Here is a 19,277-nt window from a genome sequence, read left to right as displayed (position 1 = left end):
ATTTATGTGCAAAAAACACTTAGGGCCGAGTAGCGGCCTTAGTCCAAGGGCCCAAATTTGAAACTTTTTTCGACACGTTCTTTTCGGTATTCAGTTACCTTCCATAAAAAACTAAATCTAGCAAAATCGGATGAGATTTACTCGATTTATGTGCAAAAAACACTTAGGGCCGAGTAGCGGCCTTAGTCCAAGGGCCCAAATTTGAAACTTTTTTCGACACGTTCTTTTCGGTATTCAGTTACCTTCCATAAAAAACTAAATCTAGCAAAACCGGATGAGATTTACTCGATTTATGTGCAAAAAACACTTAGGGCCGAGTAGCGGCCTTAGTCCAAGGGCCCAAATTTGAAACTTTTTGCGACACGTTCTTTTCGGTATTCAGTTACCTTCCATAAAAAACTAAATCTAGCAAAATCGGATGAGATTTACTCGATTTACGTGCAAAAAACACTTAGGGCCGAGTAGCGGCCTTAGTCCAAGGGCCCAAATTTGAAACTTTTTTCGACACGTTCTTTTCGGTATTCAGTTACCTTCCATAAAAAACTAAATCTAGCAAAACCGGATGAGATTTACTCGATTTATGTGCAAAAAACACTTAGGGCCGAGTAACGACCTTTGAGCCCTCCCAACAAGCTCGCGTTGCATCTTACCCAAAAACAATGTTTAGCAACTTTGTTCTACTCGTCAATACCTTTCATTTGATATATCACAAGCAGCTATTGCGTGCGTATTTCGGTAGATATCGTCGAAAGACTGAAAAACACCTATAGGGCCCTAGCTCTGGAGGGGCCGACCCTACCATGCCCATTTTCGAACTTGACCTTACTTTTGTCGATACCAATCGGGGAAAAAAAGAATTTTGAAAAAAGGTTGTGATTTACTCTAGCTAGAGGGGTCACGGACGGACGGACGCCCGAGTGACACACAACATCTTATGATAATTATTGCTTTTATAAAGAAGGATTAATTTTGAATAAATGTTCAAAGTCAATCTTTGATTCCAACAGATTATACAGACTGCAGTTTTTGCACTGAGTGAGTAAGAGTAATACAAGAATATCTGTAGTCTTCACAAGTTTTCACAAGCCATTTATCTATCCCATAAAGAAAACCTAGGAGGATGGTTAAGCAGCTTTAGCTGCTTCGGATGTATCTCCTTTTGAGTTTACCATTACCACAGTGTTTTGATCATGAGCAGCGAGTAAGATATATAAGAGACTAGTTTGAGAGATAATTGAATGCCGAATAGAATGATGGCAAAAAAAGTTTCAAATTTGGGCCCTTGCACTAAGGCCGCTACTCGGCCGTAAGTGCTTTTTGCACATAAATCGAGTAAATCTCAACCGATTTTACTAGTTTTTGTTTCATTTGAGAGGTAACTGAATACCCAATGGAAAGTTGGCAAAAAATTTTGGGTTTCTAAAATAATGTCGTAAATTGTTGGTTTTATTTGAGAGGTACTTCGTACGGGCTTTCGTAATTGCGCTATGCGCAATTTTAAAAATGAACAGTTTCAGTAAATTTGACCATGCCCAACTTGACTTGCATTTTGGTAACAGACGCATTAGAGGGTTGTAGGCGTATTAGGGTTCCGGGCGTATTACGGCTACGGACGTATTATGGTTACGGACGAAATAGGATTACGGGTCGTACGGGGCTAAGTCGCAGCAAACGCTCCGACTGTTCTGATGCCTTGTTTTAAATTAAATTATTTGATCTTTAGATAGTTGCGGTTCTATGTGTCACGTGACCAACACAACTGTATTGCTTCCTTCATTCATTCATTCAAATTTTTAGTGAATAGCCAGTCCTGCCAGACAAGTTGAATTTTCGCATTTAGTGCGGCGGAATCCACAGCACCTATGGATTCCGAGAGAGTGGTGGAGAAATGACATGGGTTGTAATCGGTAGTGGTTGCAATTCTCATAGCAATGGTACATACAACAAATTGGTTCCATGGCTGCAGTGACTTCTCGCTCAGATCGTTTTCAAATATTTCTTTTTTTTGTGATTCGTGTAGAAGACCAGACATAGTCCTCAATCTGGATCAATCTATAGGTCTAATTAGAAAATGTACTTTGCGTAATTCCCGACGTAGACGAACAACCTTCCGAAAATTGTAATTTCTGAACTTCAACCAGTCTTCACCCCCTTGCCTTTATGCAACCAATCTTTTGTACCATTGCTATAAGAAATGGAACCAATTCAGTTTGCATCTCATATCAGTTCTCCACCACTCTCTCCGTAGCCGTAGGTTCCGCTGCACCGCATTGTGCAGTTGAAAATCAACAGATTTTGTGGAGCCTTGCTCAGGGTTAATAAATATCATTTGACTCAGGTTACACGTATCATAACAAGACCAAAACTACAATTTATACATTCGCACTGAATTACCAATTGAAATACGTGGCTGGTTCAACACAAGCTCTATACAAAGTATTGTCAAAATTCCATTGTGATCAGTGTATAAGTACTGATATGTCTCATAGTCTCATATTGCATGCCAATTTAGCATTATCAGTGGTGGTGAAATTATTAATAATTTATTGGTCCGATGTACGTTTTAGTTATTAATTTTACCAGATGTAACTAAAATATAGAGGTAAAATCTTATCTGCACGAACAATGGAGCAGAGTGATAAAATATGAAATGGAACGTTAATGATCGTATAATGAATATTACTTAGAGGAAGCGACAAGCCAATATCAGTATTTCAGTGCACTCGACACCGTACGGTACGGTACCGACAAAATAGATTGATTTTTTGAAAGAAAGTTGATTTCTCATTGACGATTTTATCGACGTAACCAACAATTCAATATGGCTTGGGTAATACAAGTGATTGGATTATCGATGCTGATGATAAGCTCATCAATTCAAGTACGTTCAATGTCTTTAAAGCATGTTTGTTTGTATTTTGTGCCGATATGAATGATTAGTCAGGAACAATATGAAAATATTAACTCGCTTAAATGGGTGCATTACAAAGTGTGTGTATTGCATTATATCGCTGACGGCTCATTGTTGTAGTTTTTCTCTTAGATAAATAATTCAAGTCAATATTCTCATGTTCTTTGTTTGGTGGCATTCCTTTATCTGTGTATTGGTTGCCTAAAACATTCACTTCAATGAAACACGACCGCATTTTTCGGTCTCGTTTTTCATTTAGTTTTTATGAATGCAGTAAAGGTTCTGAAGCAAAGATTTATGACACAATTGTGCACAGTCTCTTTTATTTATCTTACACCGGCGACCGGCCTAATCATTCAAAAAAGCTGAATCGTTTCACCATTTACGCGTACCGCAACAAAATCATTAAATCTGTTACTTCAATTGTTTAAAATCACAAAATCTTTTACTTCATTCGCATTAACATGCTAAGTAACCGCATAACCCTGAGGTCATTGTTTTTTTGTCATTGGCGCCGATAACAGATGATTAGCCGTTTTTGAAAGGTTAAAACAATACTCTTGTGTGAATTTGACACATAGAGCTGAGAGTTTGTTTGCTAGAGTGTTCGTTAAAAGTACGTTCTACTTACGAAGCTAGGACCGATGATAGAGTTCAAATACCTAGAGATATTTTCCAAAAACCGCCAATATGTATTATCAATTCAAATTCTAACAAAATCGGTACCTCTCCGTAGTGTAAAGTGAAATTTATAACGCGACCTCCATTCATTCATTCGTATATTAAAAATACTTATAACCGGTTAACAACTGTCGATAGAATTTTAATTTAATTTCTGTCGGGCAAGCAGGTTAAATTTCGATGTGTAACGGTTTTTTGGAGACTACTACATTGACAGAACCGGACTGGCTACCAAAAGGTGCGTCAGGCATTCGGTTTAAATGGCTCTTAAACTTAGTCAAGAGAGAAAATTCCAATCGTAACATTCCAGATGTAAATACAGGAGTTTTAAGAAAAAAGACAAGGTTCCCAATTAGCCCATATTAGCCCATATGGTCAGTACGGGCCTGTTGTAGTGATGATTATAACGTTCAATATTTACATTCAATCGATAAATTTCACTTTCATGCATTGATTCGAACCACTTATCGATGAATGTGTAAATTAATCGTTTACGACGTCATATGGCCTGTTCCAATCATTCCACCTCAGACTCTATTTTCTTTCTTAGCAAAATATGTGTATATTCAAGAGGTACCATCAACCGATTCAGATTAGATAGTTCGAATGGACTTTATCATTAAATGTCTGTTAATTTTGTCTACGGATTTCTTGGTAAATCTCGAGTGCTATTTGTCATAAAAAATTGTTATTCCTCCTAGAGTGACTGATAAAGTATGAAAAACCCACTCTCACAGTTTTGCTCAGATCATCCGGACAGATTTTGTCCATTCATTTCGATGGGCAGGGTGGGGCTGAACGAATTTTAAACAACATGTAAACTTCCATCTCGGTTCTTTTCATAGCTGAGTTAGGGGAGGCATGTACTATTCAACGGCACATGTCGCAGGCGCAATCGCTGAGCCGTTTCTGAGAACTAGGAATTTCGTCACCTGACCCCGCGGAAGTTGTTGGACCAGTGTTCGAAACTGGAATCGGTAGAGGGACAAATTCTAAGAACAACCATGTAAAGATTATTTCTCTCGGTCACTTGGTCGCAGAGAAATAGAAGCTGAAAGTCGCAATTTTACCTTCTTCAAGCGGTGATGTCTCCAGGACGAAACGCCCGACGTAGCACTGTAATAGCGATTCTAGACTAGGTTTATGTGCCCTTTCGAATGGCAATAACAAAATCTTGAAAGTGGTCTCTTGTGGTACATTATCAGAAATTAAACTTATTTGCTACCCTCGGTGAACTTTGGCTACTTCCATACCTTGCCGGTTGACATATTTCAACACAACATACATTGTAAAAGTTAGCCTGAAGTCTGAGCTTTTCAATGATGCCAACGACTCTCAACTTTGACTTTGATGTCATATTTGCCAAACAACTTTTTCAAAAGGCATTCAAATGGCGTTTAAACCGAATTACTATTCCTAACTTCGATTCTTCGAACTTTCAATATTTTTTGTAGGTCTGCACTAGGCAGAGATTGTCGTTAACAGGTGAACAGGTCAATTAATCAATCAATTGTAGCGTTTAAGTTTCCAAATTTATTCCAAAAATATATAACCAAAAATAGCTGACATATATCTCTGTCATGGGAAAAAGCTTCGTTTAAACCGATACAGTATTCCAGCACAAATGTAGCCAATCTCCTTTTCTATCCACATTGATGTCTTGTGTGCATTCGTCCCATCCGTGTTTCTGTCGATCACCATAGATGAAAGTTGACGACCTTAAGAGTCCGACTCTCTTGATTTTAGTGTGTGAATTAGGGTCTCGCAACATTTTTAAGTACCGATACAACCCTTTAGCCCCCTGTGCCAAATCGTTGTAGTTTTTGTTCTCTTCGTTTTGAACGACAATTTGGATACCTGTCACAGCTTTAGACTGTTTAATGTAAAAAAAAGCTTTTGTTTCTGTGGCTTGCGCTTATTTAAAAAATAAAATGCTCACCGCTTTAGTCGTCCAAACGGGAACTAACCAAACGTAGTCTCCTTCGTGTTTGCTGTTTATATCTGGACTACCTCCGTATCTATCGGTTATCACATTTTCTGGTCTTTCGATACTTTGCTTCGTGTACACCACGCGAATGTCTTGGAGCATCGGAAGTCGTTTCACTCTACAGTTAACGATGACTTTACTCAGATCCATGCTGTTGTTTGAGGAAATTGTTCCAGTTGCATATGATACACCAGGCCCTTTATAGTTTAACCTATACATTGAACCAACAGAATTGGCACCGACATTAAACTCTCTTGTTAGTTCTTCAGTGACTGTACTCTCGGTCTTTGTCTCAACAACTTTTTCATACGATGCCGACAGTTCTAAGTCCATGGAGTGTTTCACAGTGGCGGAAATAATTTCAAATTTTCCGCCTGCTTCCATACTTTGGCTGATTTTAAGTGAAGCATCGAAGACGTATTTCGTGAGGTCAGAGTAGCTGGTCTTTACAGTTTTGGTAACTTTACGTGTTTCATGGTACGGGTTGTTCTGACCTGTGTTATCAATGTGGTAGATTAACTCCCAGAAATATTCACCTTCCAGTTCGACGTCAAAGGGCTCACTGAACGGAATTGGTAATATTACCATGACTGCGGGGACTATTTAGCATATTGAAAATTTACTCACAAATCCTTCATCGACTCATCGTCACTGATGGCGGCTGTTGCATCATATCCCGGAACATATGAGTGGAATGGTACGTTTACCTCATCAATGCCTCGAGTATGAATGTGATGCTCACTACATAAGTTGGTTAAATTTTTTTTTAGTTTTTCAAATTTGTAATTGAATTCATTCACCTCTGTCCTTCAAAGGTCGAGTATGTTTCAACGTGAACGAAAATAGCAAATGCTACAACCAGGCCACATAACCACAACTTCATTTTCCCCCGCAATGCACCTGTTTTATCAATAACTATTAATAAAAAATATTCTTTGCCTGAAATATTCAAAGAATCGAGTTGCAAGACTTGAAATATAGAAAACTTCTGCCATTCCTGCTGTTTGTGCCTCATCATCATCACCGATTTATTCACATCTGTACATTCCAAACGGCCAAATTTTTTCTGCCTAATGTAAAACATTGACTCAAACTAACTTCACAGCTCTAGTTATTTCTGAGACTCTCTTCGAGAATCACCAGTTACGTGCTCAGCCTGTATACCCATGTAACTGATGAGTCCTCGGTCATTAGAACGACTCCTCTTCCCTTAGGCTTACTCATTCGAACGCAATTTTTCACGCAGCCTACACAGAGAAAAATCCTGGATTAGATTTAAATCTTTTTCGGATTACATATAGGACCAAATTTATTTTTGGGTTGAAATCTAATTTTTCGAAAGATTACTTGCATTTAATCTTTCGAAAATAATCTGTCGATGGATTAGATCGAAATCTTTCAAGAGATTTCAATTTTTTTTATTTTGAAATCAAAAACTTTTTTCAACATTTATTTTAATATTTTTATTCTGAAATTGTGAATTTTATTTGTTTAGTTGAAATTAAATATTTTTTTTACTAACTTTGATCAGGATTTGAACTCTTTCACCTCGCTACCTCCGTATCTCCAGTCCTGTACTTTACCACTGAGCTATTGGGTTCTTAATCTTGGCAAGGTTTATTTTCGAACCGTTGTTGCGGATATTTTAATCTTTCAATGATTAAAAAATAATCTTCTATACGAAACCTTTGTACCAACTGAGGTAACCATCATAGTAAACGAGTTCAAATCCTAATCGAAAGCAACATTTTTTTTTTCGATTATTCAATAAACGTTTATTATATTTCATAAATCTGGATGAGCAACGAAAAAGAAGTTGATCCTGGCAAAATGTTTTATATTTTACTTCACTTCTCATTGCTACTATCAATTTTAGCCATTTTAATCCGAAACGCAATCTATCGAAAGATTTAATTTTTGTAATCTTTGAAAAAAGATTGAAAATAAATCTTTCGAAATATTTAAAATGTTCGTAATCTTCCGTAGATTAAACATTTAATCCGACTTTTTTCTCTGTGACTACCAATCGCCTTCGCCTAAAAAACCCTTATGGCATACAAAATTTCGGTTATTGAAAAGTTAGCTGAACAGATCAACGGAAAAAAGTTATACATCGGAAAATTACATTTTCACAACGCAGGAGAGAAAATAGTCATTTTCTCCCCTGCGCTGAAACTTCGAGGCCTTTGTTGTGAAAAATTTTGTGTTGACCTCGGAAAGAAAAACAGGAAATTTCATTTTCTCGTGTGACTTGTGACCCTCGCTACGCTCTGGCCATCGACCAACACCATCGAAATGAAATTTCCTGCTTTTCTTCTCTTGGGTAACAAATAACTACTGGGAAATATTTGAATCGGATGCCGATAAGAACCGCACGCTTGAAAAATTTTGCCAATTTTATAAATGAAAATGATCTGCTTGATTTTGAAACTGGGTTAACTCTTATTTTTCTTAAATTTGTACCGAAAATCTATTTTTCTATTCACTGAACTCTGTAGTAAAATATGAAAACTTCAGCTCTCACTAAATCATTTTCTCAGATTAACGAACCTTTTATACCGGCAACTCAACACATCAACCATCCCACCCTTCCTCATTGTATGTTTTCGAGACAGGGCCTATTATTAGTGTTTACAATTCTATTCACTACGAGTGAATGACTTCACTTGGGGATGTTGTTCCATAACTTCTTGTTCAATTTTTGTCCAATATTACTTTGGTATTCTCGTATTCTTTCCTAGTCCCATGACAACTACATAGATCCAAGCTTAAAATATTTTCCAACCTAAATTTACTACCAGTGAAACTACTTACAAATGTACCAAAAATATCGATAATGATGACAATAAAGTGTAGGATTCGTAGGATATAAAATTATAAAATATTTTCATCCACTGTAAACCCATTTACCAATAATGTGCTCTGAATGGATGCTTGTTTCTATACTCATTATACTCATTATACAATCACCAGTATCACCTTAATGAACTTAGATTGTTCCAATTTCACAAAGCAATTAAATGCAGAATGTCAATAAGTTATCAATCATAACTTAACAGTACCTCAATTGAAAACACTTTACATAAGAAAGACAACATTTGTGCGTGACGAAGATTATAGATTTATTTAAATAAAACGAGCCGTCAGAACAGTCGGAGCGTTTGCTGCGACTGAGCCCCGTACAAACCCGTACATCTATTGCGCACGTGACCCTACTTCGTCCGTCGCCCTACTCTTACCGTAAGCCTATTGCGCCCGTAAACGTCGTAAAATTCTTATGCAATGTGTACGTCTTAAAAATTGCGCATAGCGCAATTACGAAGCCCCGTACGACGTTCCTTTCAAAAGTAACACAAACTACACTTCCCACTGATCAGTGATTTTGGAATTATCATTTTCACCTATTTATATTGATTTTACAAAAATCCAAAATAGCGGCCGACGGCCATTTTGTTAGGAGGTGGAAAGTACAACGGCTGCTTTACATTCGTTAGTACCTTTCAAACAAAAAAAAATTCATGAAATTCGGTTAAATTTTGCTCGAGATATTAACAAAAAACACCACCTTCACTGTACGGCCGAGTAGCCACATATAAGCTCACTCCAAGAGACCTAGCTCACGCTCCGGTACACCGAATTTCATAAACTTTTTTTTCCCTGATTGGTACGGTCAATACCTATCTAATAAATCAAAATCCATCTAAATCCGTTCAAATATGACTAACCTACAAGCAAAAACGGCTTGCCGCCCTGTACCTAGGTCACACCAAGGGGTCTAACTCACGAGTCGGTCATCCAATTTCCATAAACTTTTTTTTTGTGGATAGGTATTGTAAATACCTTTCATTTGATGTATCACTTACAAGTGTAGCCTTTAAATGACCAGAGAAATCTTTGGAAAATGTTAAAGCACTTATGGGGCCCCAGCTCTGGAGGGGTCGACCCAAAATCGCCCATCTTCGAACTTAGCCTCACTATTTCAACTACCTTTCAGGGAAAAAAAAAAAATTTGAAATCGGATTTGATTTACTCAAGATATTGACGTGACAGACGGACAGACGGACAGACAAAATTTTTATTGCGGATTCGTTATCTATGAACATAGGCAAACACTTTGCCCTTACCGTCTGCTTCGAATTCCATCAATTACACACGGCATCGTAATCCTATAAGCCCCTTCGTACTTCGTACGGGGCTAAAAATTCTGCTGGTCGTCTTGTGTAGCTGTTTGAAACATGACAAACTGACCAAAAAAACGGGTTCAATATCCCGGTGAGGGCAAAATTCTGTTAGGGTATGCCCTTAAAACCCGTCATTGGGAAATGACAGGACAGTTTCCCGAAAATGTATGGAAAATTTTATCACAAAAACTCACCGAAAAAATTCAAAGAAACTCACCTCTTATGCTTTCCATTGTATTCGGGCATAGTCTCTTTAGGTCGCCAAGGCATATTTGAACACTAAACACTTTTTATTTGATGCAAAAACAAAAAGTTTTTTTTTGTTTTGTCGCGACAAAAACACAGAAAATATTTCGACACAACTGTGACACTCCGCTATTATAAGTACTAGAATGAATGTTTGCTGTGTTCACTTCGGCGGTAAAATATTTTCATTCAAAAAAGTGTCCGATCCTTCAACGATGTTAGACATTTATTAAAATTGTAACCTCCCCCACTTCTTTAGTAAGCTAACAAGACGCTAAGTCTAATTATGCTAACTCTTTGAATAAAAATATCGTGAAATCAAAGCTCAACAATTGAAAAAATGGCAGTTATTGAACAATTTCGGGTTTTATTTTCTGTTTCTAATTAATAAAAAGTGATTTTTGTCAAATTAATTCTGGAATTTGGTAGACAAGTGTGTGCATTATCAATTCTAATAATAAAAAGTTGGAGGCAGTGTGTTTAGATGTGTAAATAAAGTGAAATTCTTCATGTTTTGTGTCCAGTGAAGCGATGTTTTAAAACCGTAATGTCTTTCGTTTTATGCAATTTTTAAAACATTTTTTTCAGCAATTTTGTCGATAAAGGTCCAAACTTTAAGACTATTTAAGCCGCCAAGTGCCCCAACGTAAATTACATGTAAAAATGGATTCCCAAAATGAGTTATTTTCCAAATATTTTTCATACAAAAGTGAGTGTTTACATGAAGCTTTCAACAGAGGGCTCTTTGTCACCTAGTCTGCCTTCTTAACTATCCTTTTTCCGCGACGGATTTTGACACGCAAAGTACAATTTTTCTGTACTTCTCAGTGAGAGGTATTTGCGGCCAAGAAAATACTTTCTCTTCCGCTGTCTCCGGCCGAAAATGGATTGTGTGGATGCTTTGCTGTTGGAATGGCTAGTGTGTTTTCTTTGCTTGTGTTGTTGTGGTTTCCTCCTATTTCAGTTTTCAAGCGATTTCGACGAAATTTCTATTTTCATATTTGTTATGGAAAAATAAGCAAATATTATACGTCGGATAACTCACCTTAGACAATTAGACATAATTAAAAGACAATATTTTATAATATTTGTAAATTTCGTTTTCCATGGTCCTAAATTTGCTAGTAGCCCGACCTCGATGCAAAATCTTTATCACAAATAGTTCTTGCTGAGAATCATTCATGTATGGCATATTTGGTATCATTGGAAAGTTCAGACTTCAGGCTAACTTTCACAAGGTATGTCGTGTTGAAATATGTCAACTGGCAAGGTATGGAAGTCGCCAAAATTCACCGAGCATAGCAAAAAAGTGACATTTCTGAAAATGTACCACAAGAGAACACTTTCAAAATTTTGTTATTGTCAGTGATACGTTGAGCGCTTCGTCGTGAGACTTCTTCGACTTCTTCGTGACAAGTGTGTAATATATATTACATGGTTGATCTTAGAATTTGTCCCTCTACCAGCGACGCCGACTTGTGTTTGGGAATAGTCGTGCTCATACAACAAGCGAATCTGGGAGTAGTGATGCTCTTTCAAGTAAAACTGGAAAGATGTAGTGGTGCTCATCATTCGAGTAGTGGTGCCCGAGCCTCGCTTGTCCTTAGAAGTCGGCGCCCCTGCCCTCTACCGATTCCAGTTTCAAACACAGGTCAAGCAACGTCTGCGAGGCCAGGTGTAGATATTCCTAGTTCTCAGAAACGGTTAAGCGGTTGCGCTTGCAACATGTGCCGTTGAATAATACATGCCTCTAACTCAGCTATGAAAAGAACTGAGATGGAAGTAGACATGTTTGTTTAAAATTCGTTCAGCCCCACCGTGATAGGGACTATGTTTGTAACGTTTAAAAATGTACTATAATATCGAGCATAACATCTGCATAACAACACAGCTATTTATTCGGAAGCCAAAAACATTTTTCTGTTCCAAAAACAAAATCGAGTCGTGAATCAACCAAAATATTTATACGTCAAATAAAAGAAGCAGATTTTTTTTTGTAATTCATTTTATCTCCTCCATTTCGATTTTGCACGAATTGATGTTCTCTCAATCCAAATAAAAAACCAACCCACCCACTAACGTAAACAGGTTGCACACCTATTAAATGTCGCAACAATGTTGTCATTTTAGGGAGATAATATTTGATATAATCGGAAAACATGGCATTACGTCCTTGTTTTGAGATTTTTATTTTGTCGACGGCTCGGGCTATAATCCATCGTGGAAAAACCACAATATCCAAACAATTACGTAGGGTATTTTACTTGCGAAGTCCAGCGAAAATAAAAATTCGCAGTGTGCCGCGAGTAATAAATATTATGCACGTATGACAAAGCGGTCGAGGCTTGCCGATATTCATATTCTTTTTTATCGCATAAGCGAAAACGAGACAACAAGATATGCGAATGACACTTTGACAATTTACAGAAGTATAATGTTTGTTTATATATCCTAGGTGAATAATTTTTTCGGGGAATCACACCGCGTATGCAATAAATCATTTTATTATTACCCCCTTGAATTGCCAGCCTTAGTCCAATGCGTTCAGAGTCCCTTCTTAGTTTTCGAACGAATCTCACCCAAATGTTGTGTTAAGCTGAACTCTCTTCGTTTTCCGTCTATGAACGTGAATCCAATCAAATCGATTCGATGTTCTCCGGACATAGCCACGTCAGGCATTTTACTATTGTCCATCGGTACATCCTTTTCGTATCTTCTTCCCTGTGAAAAAACAGTTTTATAAAAAAAAATCCATTTTCACAAAAGCGACGTAACCGAAATAGGACAGGAATGATACCAATTGCCGAATCGATAACGGCTCTTTAAGTTTAGCATTTTCTTTATTAACGAAAACGACGAATCGACTCCATTTTCATTTGTGAAAGCGCAAAAGTCCTGCTCAGTGTTTATTAGGAACGGCCGAAATATTTTGCCAAATTTACGCATCATTTGAATTTTCAGCTAAAGCCCGGGAGGGACATTTTACTAAATTACTCTGTCCTAATATCTGACATCAGTCACTCACATGATAGTTATCAAGAACAACACCCGGTTGAAAAATAATTTCCTGTGACCGTAGACTCATTGTTCGGTTAATGTATTTGGATGTGCACGTGAAGTTGTACACAAGGTGTGGATCTAATATCTTACAAATGGTATCCTTTGGTATGGCTTCATAGTATTCCTGAAACGGGACGGATGTTGTGATAGTGTTCCAGGACCTATTATTCGGAATTTTTAAATTCAGAATAACAAGCACTAACTGAATTGTTGTGACAAGCCTTCGCTCCATTTACTACCTTTGTAATTATTTGCATTACGCACATAAAAATACAAAATGAATACAGCGCGACCATTCCAATAAAACCTTTAAATAACTCTGAAAAAATTGATGATCTTTCACGAACTGTTGACTTTAATCCAGTCATTAAAAACCGATTTTGGTGTGAATTAAATGAATAAATTTTTCATTTAACTGCTTTGTGTGACGTTCCATTGGTTGCCTGTGCTCATTGCAAGGTCATACTTAATTTTTCATTATAACGTAGCCGTCATTCATGAAGTTTGTTAAGCTTCGAAGGGTAGAATGGTCCAGGCAGGTCTCATGTTTCATGCATTTTAGCAACACCAGGAGAGAGATTTTGGAAAAACTGTATGAACAGCTCCATTTCACGATAGTTTGAAGGAGGGTGTCCTGTCCACTGTCCATGAAATACATGCTTCTAAACTTAAAGTCAATTTTTGCGTTTCACAGCTCAGGAGAGAAAATAGTAGTTGTCTCCCCTCAGCTGAAACTTCGGATGCCTTAGGTGACAACACCCTCGAAATGCGATCTCGAACTTATCTTCCCTCGTTGAACAAATAAATACTTTATCCAAAGGGTTGTATAAAGCCCCAAGTTATACATAGAATACATGGAATACAGGGAAAACATAAGTATTTTTCAAAACTAGGGATAAAAAGATGAAAAGTAGAGTTTTCGTGTGAACTTTGTTGATACGAGGCGTAGCTGAGGTCAATAAATACACGAAAACTAGACTTTTCATCTTTTTATCCCGAGTTGTGTAATGGATTTTATCACATACGCGCGGTGTTCGGCTGTCAAAATTACTTAACTAGAAGTTTAATTCAAAAATTACACTTCAGTTCTATGTTGTTGTCTCGTTTTCGCTTATGTGATAAAATAGAGTACACACTTGTCACTATCAGTCTCGGCAAGCCTCGACCTCTTCGTGACAAGTGTGTAATATATATTACATGCCGAGGGCGTCGAAAGTATAGTGCTTGAAACATGATAAGTACGCTTTTCGACAGTGCTACATGCTAATAGTGATTTACATGACAGGTTGAAAAGTCGAGTATTCGTGTGAAGTTTGGTGATCCGTACCGAGGCCGAGGTCAACAATCACAAGAAAACGCGACTTTTCATTTTTATATCAAGAGTTTTGTAATGAATTTGACATGCTTTTGAAGTCTAAACCAATTTACTTTTTTTTCACTAGGTCACTTTCGACTCTAGGGGAAAACAAAAACATGTAAAAGTATTTTAGCTTCAATTCAAAGTAGTTCATGGTAGTGAAGCAGGTAGGGTAGATTCTAATTCTAAAGTCGACTGCATTTCAGGTTAGGAAAAGTAATTCTCAAAAAAAAACTGACCTGAATCTACGTATTTCCAGACCAGTCACAACCGGTTTCAGTTAACCTGAAATTTTCATGCAAGTTTTTTTAAGTAACCTGTTATTTCCTGTAAAAGAAAATAATAATGAAAATTGAAAAGGAAGAAGCAGTATTGTTGGATGCTTACAAATGCAGTGAGGGCTGTTGGAAATCTTGTTTTATTTTACATAGTCAGTGTTTACCCGGATAGGATCGGTTCGTTAATGAAAGTTAAAATTTGACTCGGTAGGGGCATGGTACGTGCTCGGACTGTAAATGTATTTTTTTTTCTTATTATGACTTATTTCACAGACAGCGTTGGACATCAGACAATTATGCCTAAACGAATTTTTTTTTCGGTCTTCTCCCGCATCTTAGACTATATATTTGTCATTTATTTTACTTATCTGAAATTCTTAACTACACCATCAATAGACATCCACTCCTGAATCCTCAACATATACTGCTGGTGTGGTCGAATACCTTGTTGGTCAAGGGGCGCAACAAGTAACGAGTGCTGAATTATTTAAAATCAATGCAGACAAGTACATCGAAATTATGAGCTCTGCAGAAGCAGCCAATGTGGACATAATCGTGTTTCCTGAGTCGTGTTTAAATTCTCGCCTAACTGCCGCTTTAGTTCCAACGGAAAATGAAGATGTCGACGTTTGTACGAATGAAACCTACGATCAAAACTTGAGAAACATCGCATGTGCTGCCAGAGATCTGAGAAAGTATGTCGTGATCAATTTAACAATGAAACGAAATTGCACGGAAGTCTACGAGGCGGAACACGAACATGATCACGATGGTGAACACGATTACGAAGCCGAGTGTCCCAATGAATGGCTTCTTTACAACACTAACGTCGTTTTTAATCGGGAAGGAAAAGTTATCTCAATGTATGGGAGAGGCATTGAGTTTGAGTGCTCTGAATCTAATCGATTATTTTCAGATACCGGAAATATAACTTGTTCGGAGAGAGTGGAATTTCGCAGTCTAGCACAGCTGATATGAGCACATTTACAACCGACTTTGGTGTTACATTCGGACACTTCATTTGTTTCGATCTAATGTTCCAAGCTCCTGCTTTGAATTTGGTGGCACAAGGAATCAAAGACTTTGTGTTTCCAACAATGTGGTTTTCTGAGCTACCATTTTTATCAGCTGTTCAAATTCAACAAAATTGGGCCCATTCAAATGACGCAAACTTCCTAGGAGCTGGAGCCAATAATCCACAGGTGGGCAGTGCTGGATCCGGAATTTATTCCGGTAAATCCGGTGCACTAATTTCAACAATGACTGGCGAGAGAACTACCAGGCTTCTTGTGCACGAGGTGCCAAAAGTACCGGGAAATCCAGTGACTCAATCAGCTGTACCGTATTCCGGATCCAATTTTGACGATCTCAAATTGAAACGAGATCAGTTAGACGTTTACAGTTTTCAAGACCTGAAGGTGCCCGACTCCACCAATACACCATTGCACGAATCTTTTACACTTTGTCATACTTCGGAGGAAAATGGCCAAGATTTGTGCTGTGACTTTGAGATATCTACATCCTGGCGATCGGTTCCGGAGAATTCGGTCTGTGAACTTTGCGACAATTTCCATCACATTCTCAGATAAACTAATCGTTTGGGTTTAGGTACACTATGAATACAAAGCTGCTGTGTTCATGGGCAATAGAACTTTTGATGGTAAAGCCGATGGTAATATGACTGCCTGTGCCATTCTAGCTTGTAAAAATAACAGTATCGCTTCATGTGGAATAAGGTATAACCAAAATATTTGTCACGGTGCAGAATTGCACTTAAGAAATTGTTTGCAACATTTCACAGATATCGTGTTAACGAAACAACTGACGGTGCAGTTCAGAGTGAATTTACTTTCGAGAAAATTATTATCAAAGGAAACTTCCCCAAAGTAAACGTCTTTACTCTACCCAATTCATTAAACTTTAACATATCGCCATACCCAACGTCTGACTTTACATACGTGGAAGACACAAATGCTAGGTAAATGCAAATTTAATCTGAAAACCGTTTACCATGGAAAAGCATTTTACTTCATGGTTTCCATTTGTTTTTCAGATCGTCAAACAAAGAAATCACCATGTCCTTGCTTACACCGAAAACCGATTTGTTAACATTTGCAATTTATGGCAGAGATTTTCGTTCAAATGGCAATAAAATAACTTCAGCAGCCATTGCGATGATACTGACTGCAACTCTTTCCAAATTTTTGATTTGATGATGTGGAAAAATGATGAATACCCCGAGTCAGATGATAAAATTTAAATTTTGTGTTTCGTCAAGGTGTGATTTTATTTCCAGTTGTTCGTCAGAACAAAGCATCGGAAAATGGCAAATTGGAAAACTCTAACTTTTATTGTTCAAAGAAGCTCAAGGGTAACGAGGGAGTTGGAATATTGAAACCTTAAATTAGGTGGGTGTATGTAATGCATGTCTTAAGAGGCACCGGCACTTAGCTAAAATTGTAGCCTACATTTGCGTGTTTCGTATTTCATTTTTGTTAATATCTTTTCATCAGAATCCTTTTTGAAAAACGTACGACCGCAATTCCGACCACGAATCTGTTAGCTTTAAACTTAGAGTAATTATACGTAGAGAGGTATTTCGTACGATAAAATGTGGTCCCGACATCAGTTTGTATAAGATTCACATTTCGTACAATTTTACGTAGAGCTACTAACACATGTAGGCGTTGAAAATTTTGATAGTTGTCAGTTTTATATTTTCCAAATCGCGTACCACTATTTTGGAATTTTGTTTAAAATCATTCGCAATAATAATTGTTTTTAATTAAATATAGTGCAAATGTGATTCATTACGGGATGGAGTCAAGGGCAATACCTGTTCATTATAAGCGCATAATAAAAAATTGCTCGAGTTGCATCTGTTTGTTGATTTGTAATTTTCCATCAAATGAGACAAAAGCCCGATATTGGCTGGAGAAAATTTTCCAATTAACTAAACAAATGATTGCACAACTAATTTGCTGCATAAAACAACACGGGTCAATTTCTATTTCTTCCGTTGTGTTTGTTGATATCAGTTCATATCGGTGGAATGTTAAACGTTCTCAAATTATAAAAAAAAGAATCCTTCTAGTAGGCACATTCAAATTTTTTGCGCTAATTTGCCCACCAATTTAGTAGGGAAAAACTCACACAATCAAATATTACGTATTTCATGTCGGGACCACAAATTTTACGTAATTCTGTTCGTAATTTCCTCTCTAGGTATAATTACTCTAAGGCTTTAAATAAAAATTAGTTTTGGTTGTAGTCGTTTGATCAACTCTGAGAAAAGTGAGCAGTTTAATGAAATTTTCATAAACTGCTCATTGTTCTCAGAGCTGGTCAAATTGTTACAACCAAATCTATTTTCTGTTAAAAGCTAACACATTCGTGGTCGGAATTGCGGTCGTACATTTTTGAAAAAGGATTCTGATGGAAAGATATCGTCAAAAGTAAACTAAAATCCAGTAGTTAAAAATCGCCCTAATGTATGCTTTTCGGAAAAGTACCGGTGCCTCTTAATGGGACAACTTTAAAGGGATATGCTAGAATAGTAGGTCCTGCCTTAAGTTGATAGTCATTGGAATAGGTCCTTTACTCTAATGTCAGTCAATAGGTTACGGAACATAACTACACAATCATTATCGACTCGGATGATAATATCGTCGTGGAGACAATAATATTGTCCCTAAAGCGATAAAATCGTCTTACAGGCAATATTATTGTCTTCTGGTCGATAATATCGTCTTCCATACAATAATGTCGACCGAAAGTCGATAACATCATTTTAACTGGACATTTTCGCCTTTTGGGCGATGTTATCGTCCTTTAGTCCGATAATATCGTCTTCTGGTCGATAATATCAACTTCGGGTGTTATTATCATCTTGAGGACGATATTATCGTCTTCTTGGTGATATTATCGTCAACGTCTTCGAGTCGATAATAATCATGAAGAAAAGTTGTAACTTCTCTTCGTTTAGCATGTGTCGTTTAAAAAATATGCTGAAGAGCGAAGGAATTTCAGTTTCGGAAGACTTCTAAGGACGAGAACCCAATTTAAACAAATGTAAGAAGGTTGTCTGCAACGATGATTCACAATGGCAATAAGGGGTCATGAACTACGTCACACGTGTGAAAGAGATGCACGATATGGCTGAAAATGTTATAAAAAGGGACACAAAATAGCTGTCACGTCTAGAACATACTTTATGAATGATGCCTAACACTTCCTAATAATTGCTAATTATGTGTACAGTATCGATCAATGAATTTCAATGCTAAGCCGCTTGTGTTTGGTAAATTATCTGATTTTGGTTTGTTTGATTGGACACTTCACTAACAAACTTTGCCGGCCAATAACAAGTTCAATAAGGAACACCGCCTTAACGTGACTTCCAAACCATGCCTACAAGTATGCAAATGCTCTTTGAGGATATTTAGGCTCATAACTGATATATCTCGACTAAATGTACGCTGGAAATATGTGTACAAAGTCACCGTACTGGGTTGACGTCAGTAGATTCATTTTGTACATACACTTACACAACGCACAGTAAGCGTGAATGATCGTA

The 19,277-nt window shown here is 37.3% G+C and overlaps 2 protein-coding genes across 4 annotated transcripts; one reads left to right on the top strand and one right to left on the bottom strand.

Moving 5' to 3' along the window:
• The first annotated feature begins 2,699 nt into the window (after positions 1 to 2,699).
• Positions 2,700 to 16,978, top strand: LOC119085878 (vanin-like protein 1). Of its 2 annotated transcripts, none has more exons than XM_037196510.1 (6): positions 2,700 to 2,881; positions 15,098 to 15,564; positions 15,618 to 16,252; positions 16,314 to 16,437; positions 16,503 to 16,679; positions 16,755 to 16,978. In XM_037196510.1, the coding sequence occupies exons 1-6, from the start codon at positions 2,822 to 2,824 to the stop codon at positions 16,912 to 16,914; spliced, it is 1,623 nt and encodes a 540-aa protein (XP_037052405.1). In that variant the 5' UTR covers positions 2,700 to 2,821; the 3' UTR covers positions 16,915 to 16,978. The 2 variants fall into 2 exon arrangements, with proteins under 2 accessions (XP_037052405.1, XP_037052329.1); XM_037196434.1 differs by having other exon boundaries at positions 2,709 to 2,881; positions 15,618 to 16,248; positions 16,310 to 16,437.
• Positions 5,106 to 8,105, bottom strand: LOC119086012. 2 transcript variants are annotated; one of them, XM_037196621.1, is made up of 5 exons: positions 8,043 to 8,105; positions 6,380 to 6,479; positions 6,207 to 6,320; positions 5,532 to 6,141; positions 5,106 to 5,465 (listed from the first exon to the last, which is right to left on the bottom strand). In XM_037196621.1, exons 2-5 carry the CDS (start codon positions 6,460 to 6,462, stop codon positions 5,190 to 5,192), a joined length of 1,083 nt encoding a protein of 360 aa, XP_037052516.1. In that variant the 5' UTR covers positions 6,463 to 6,479; positions 8,043 to 8,105; the 3' UTR covers positions 5,106 to 5,189. The 2 variants fall into 2 exon arrangements, with proteins under 2 accessions (XP_037052516.1, XP_037024115.1); XM_037168220.1 differs by having other exon boundaries at positions 5,111 to 5,465; positions 8,071 to 8,089.
• Positions 16,979 to 19,277: the final 2,299 nt, after the last annotated feature.

The sequence above is a fragment of the Bradysia coprophila genome, chromosome II, assembly GCF_014529535.1.
Source record: "Bradysia coprophila strain Holo2 chromosome II, BU_Bcop_v1, whole genome shotgun sequence".
Classification (NCBI taxonomy): Eukaryota; Metazoa; Arthropoda; class Insecta; order Diptera; family Sciaridae; genus Bradysia; species Bradysia coprophila.
Note: the sequence above shows the minus strand (reverse complement) of the source record. Positions and strands in the feature narration are given on the sequence as shown.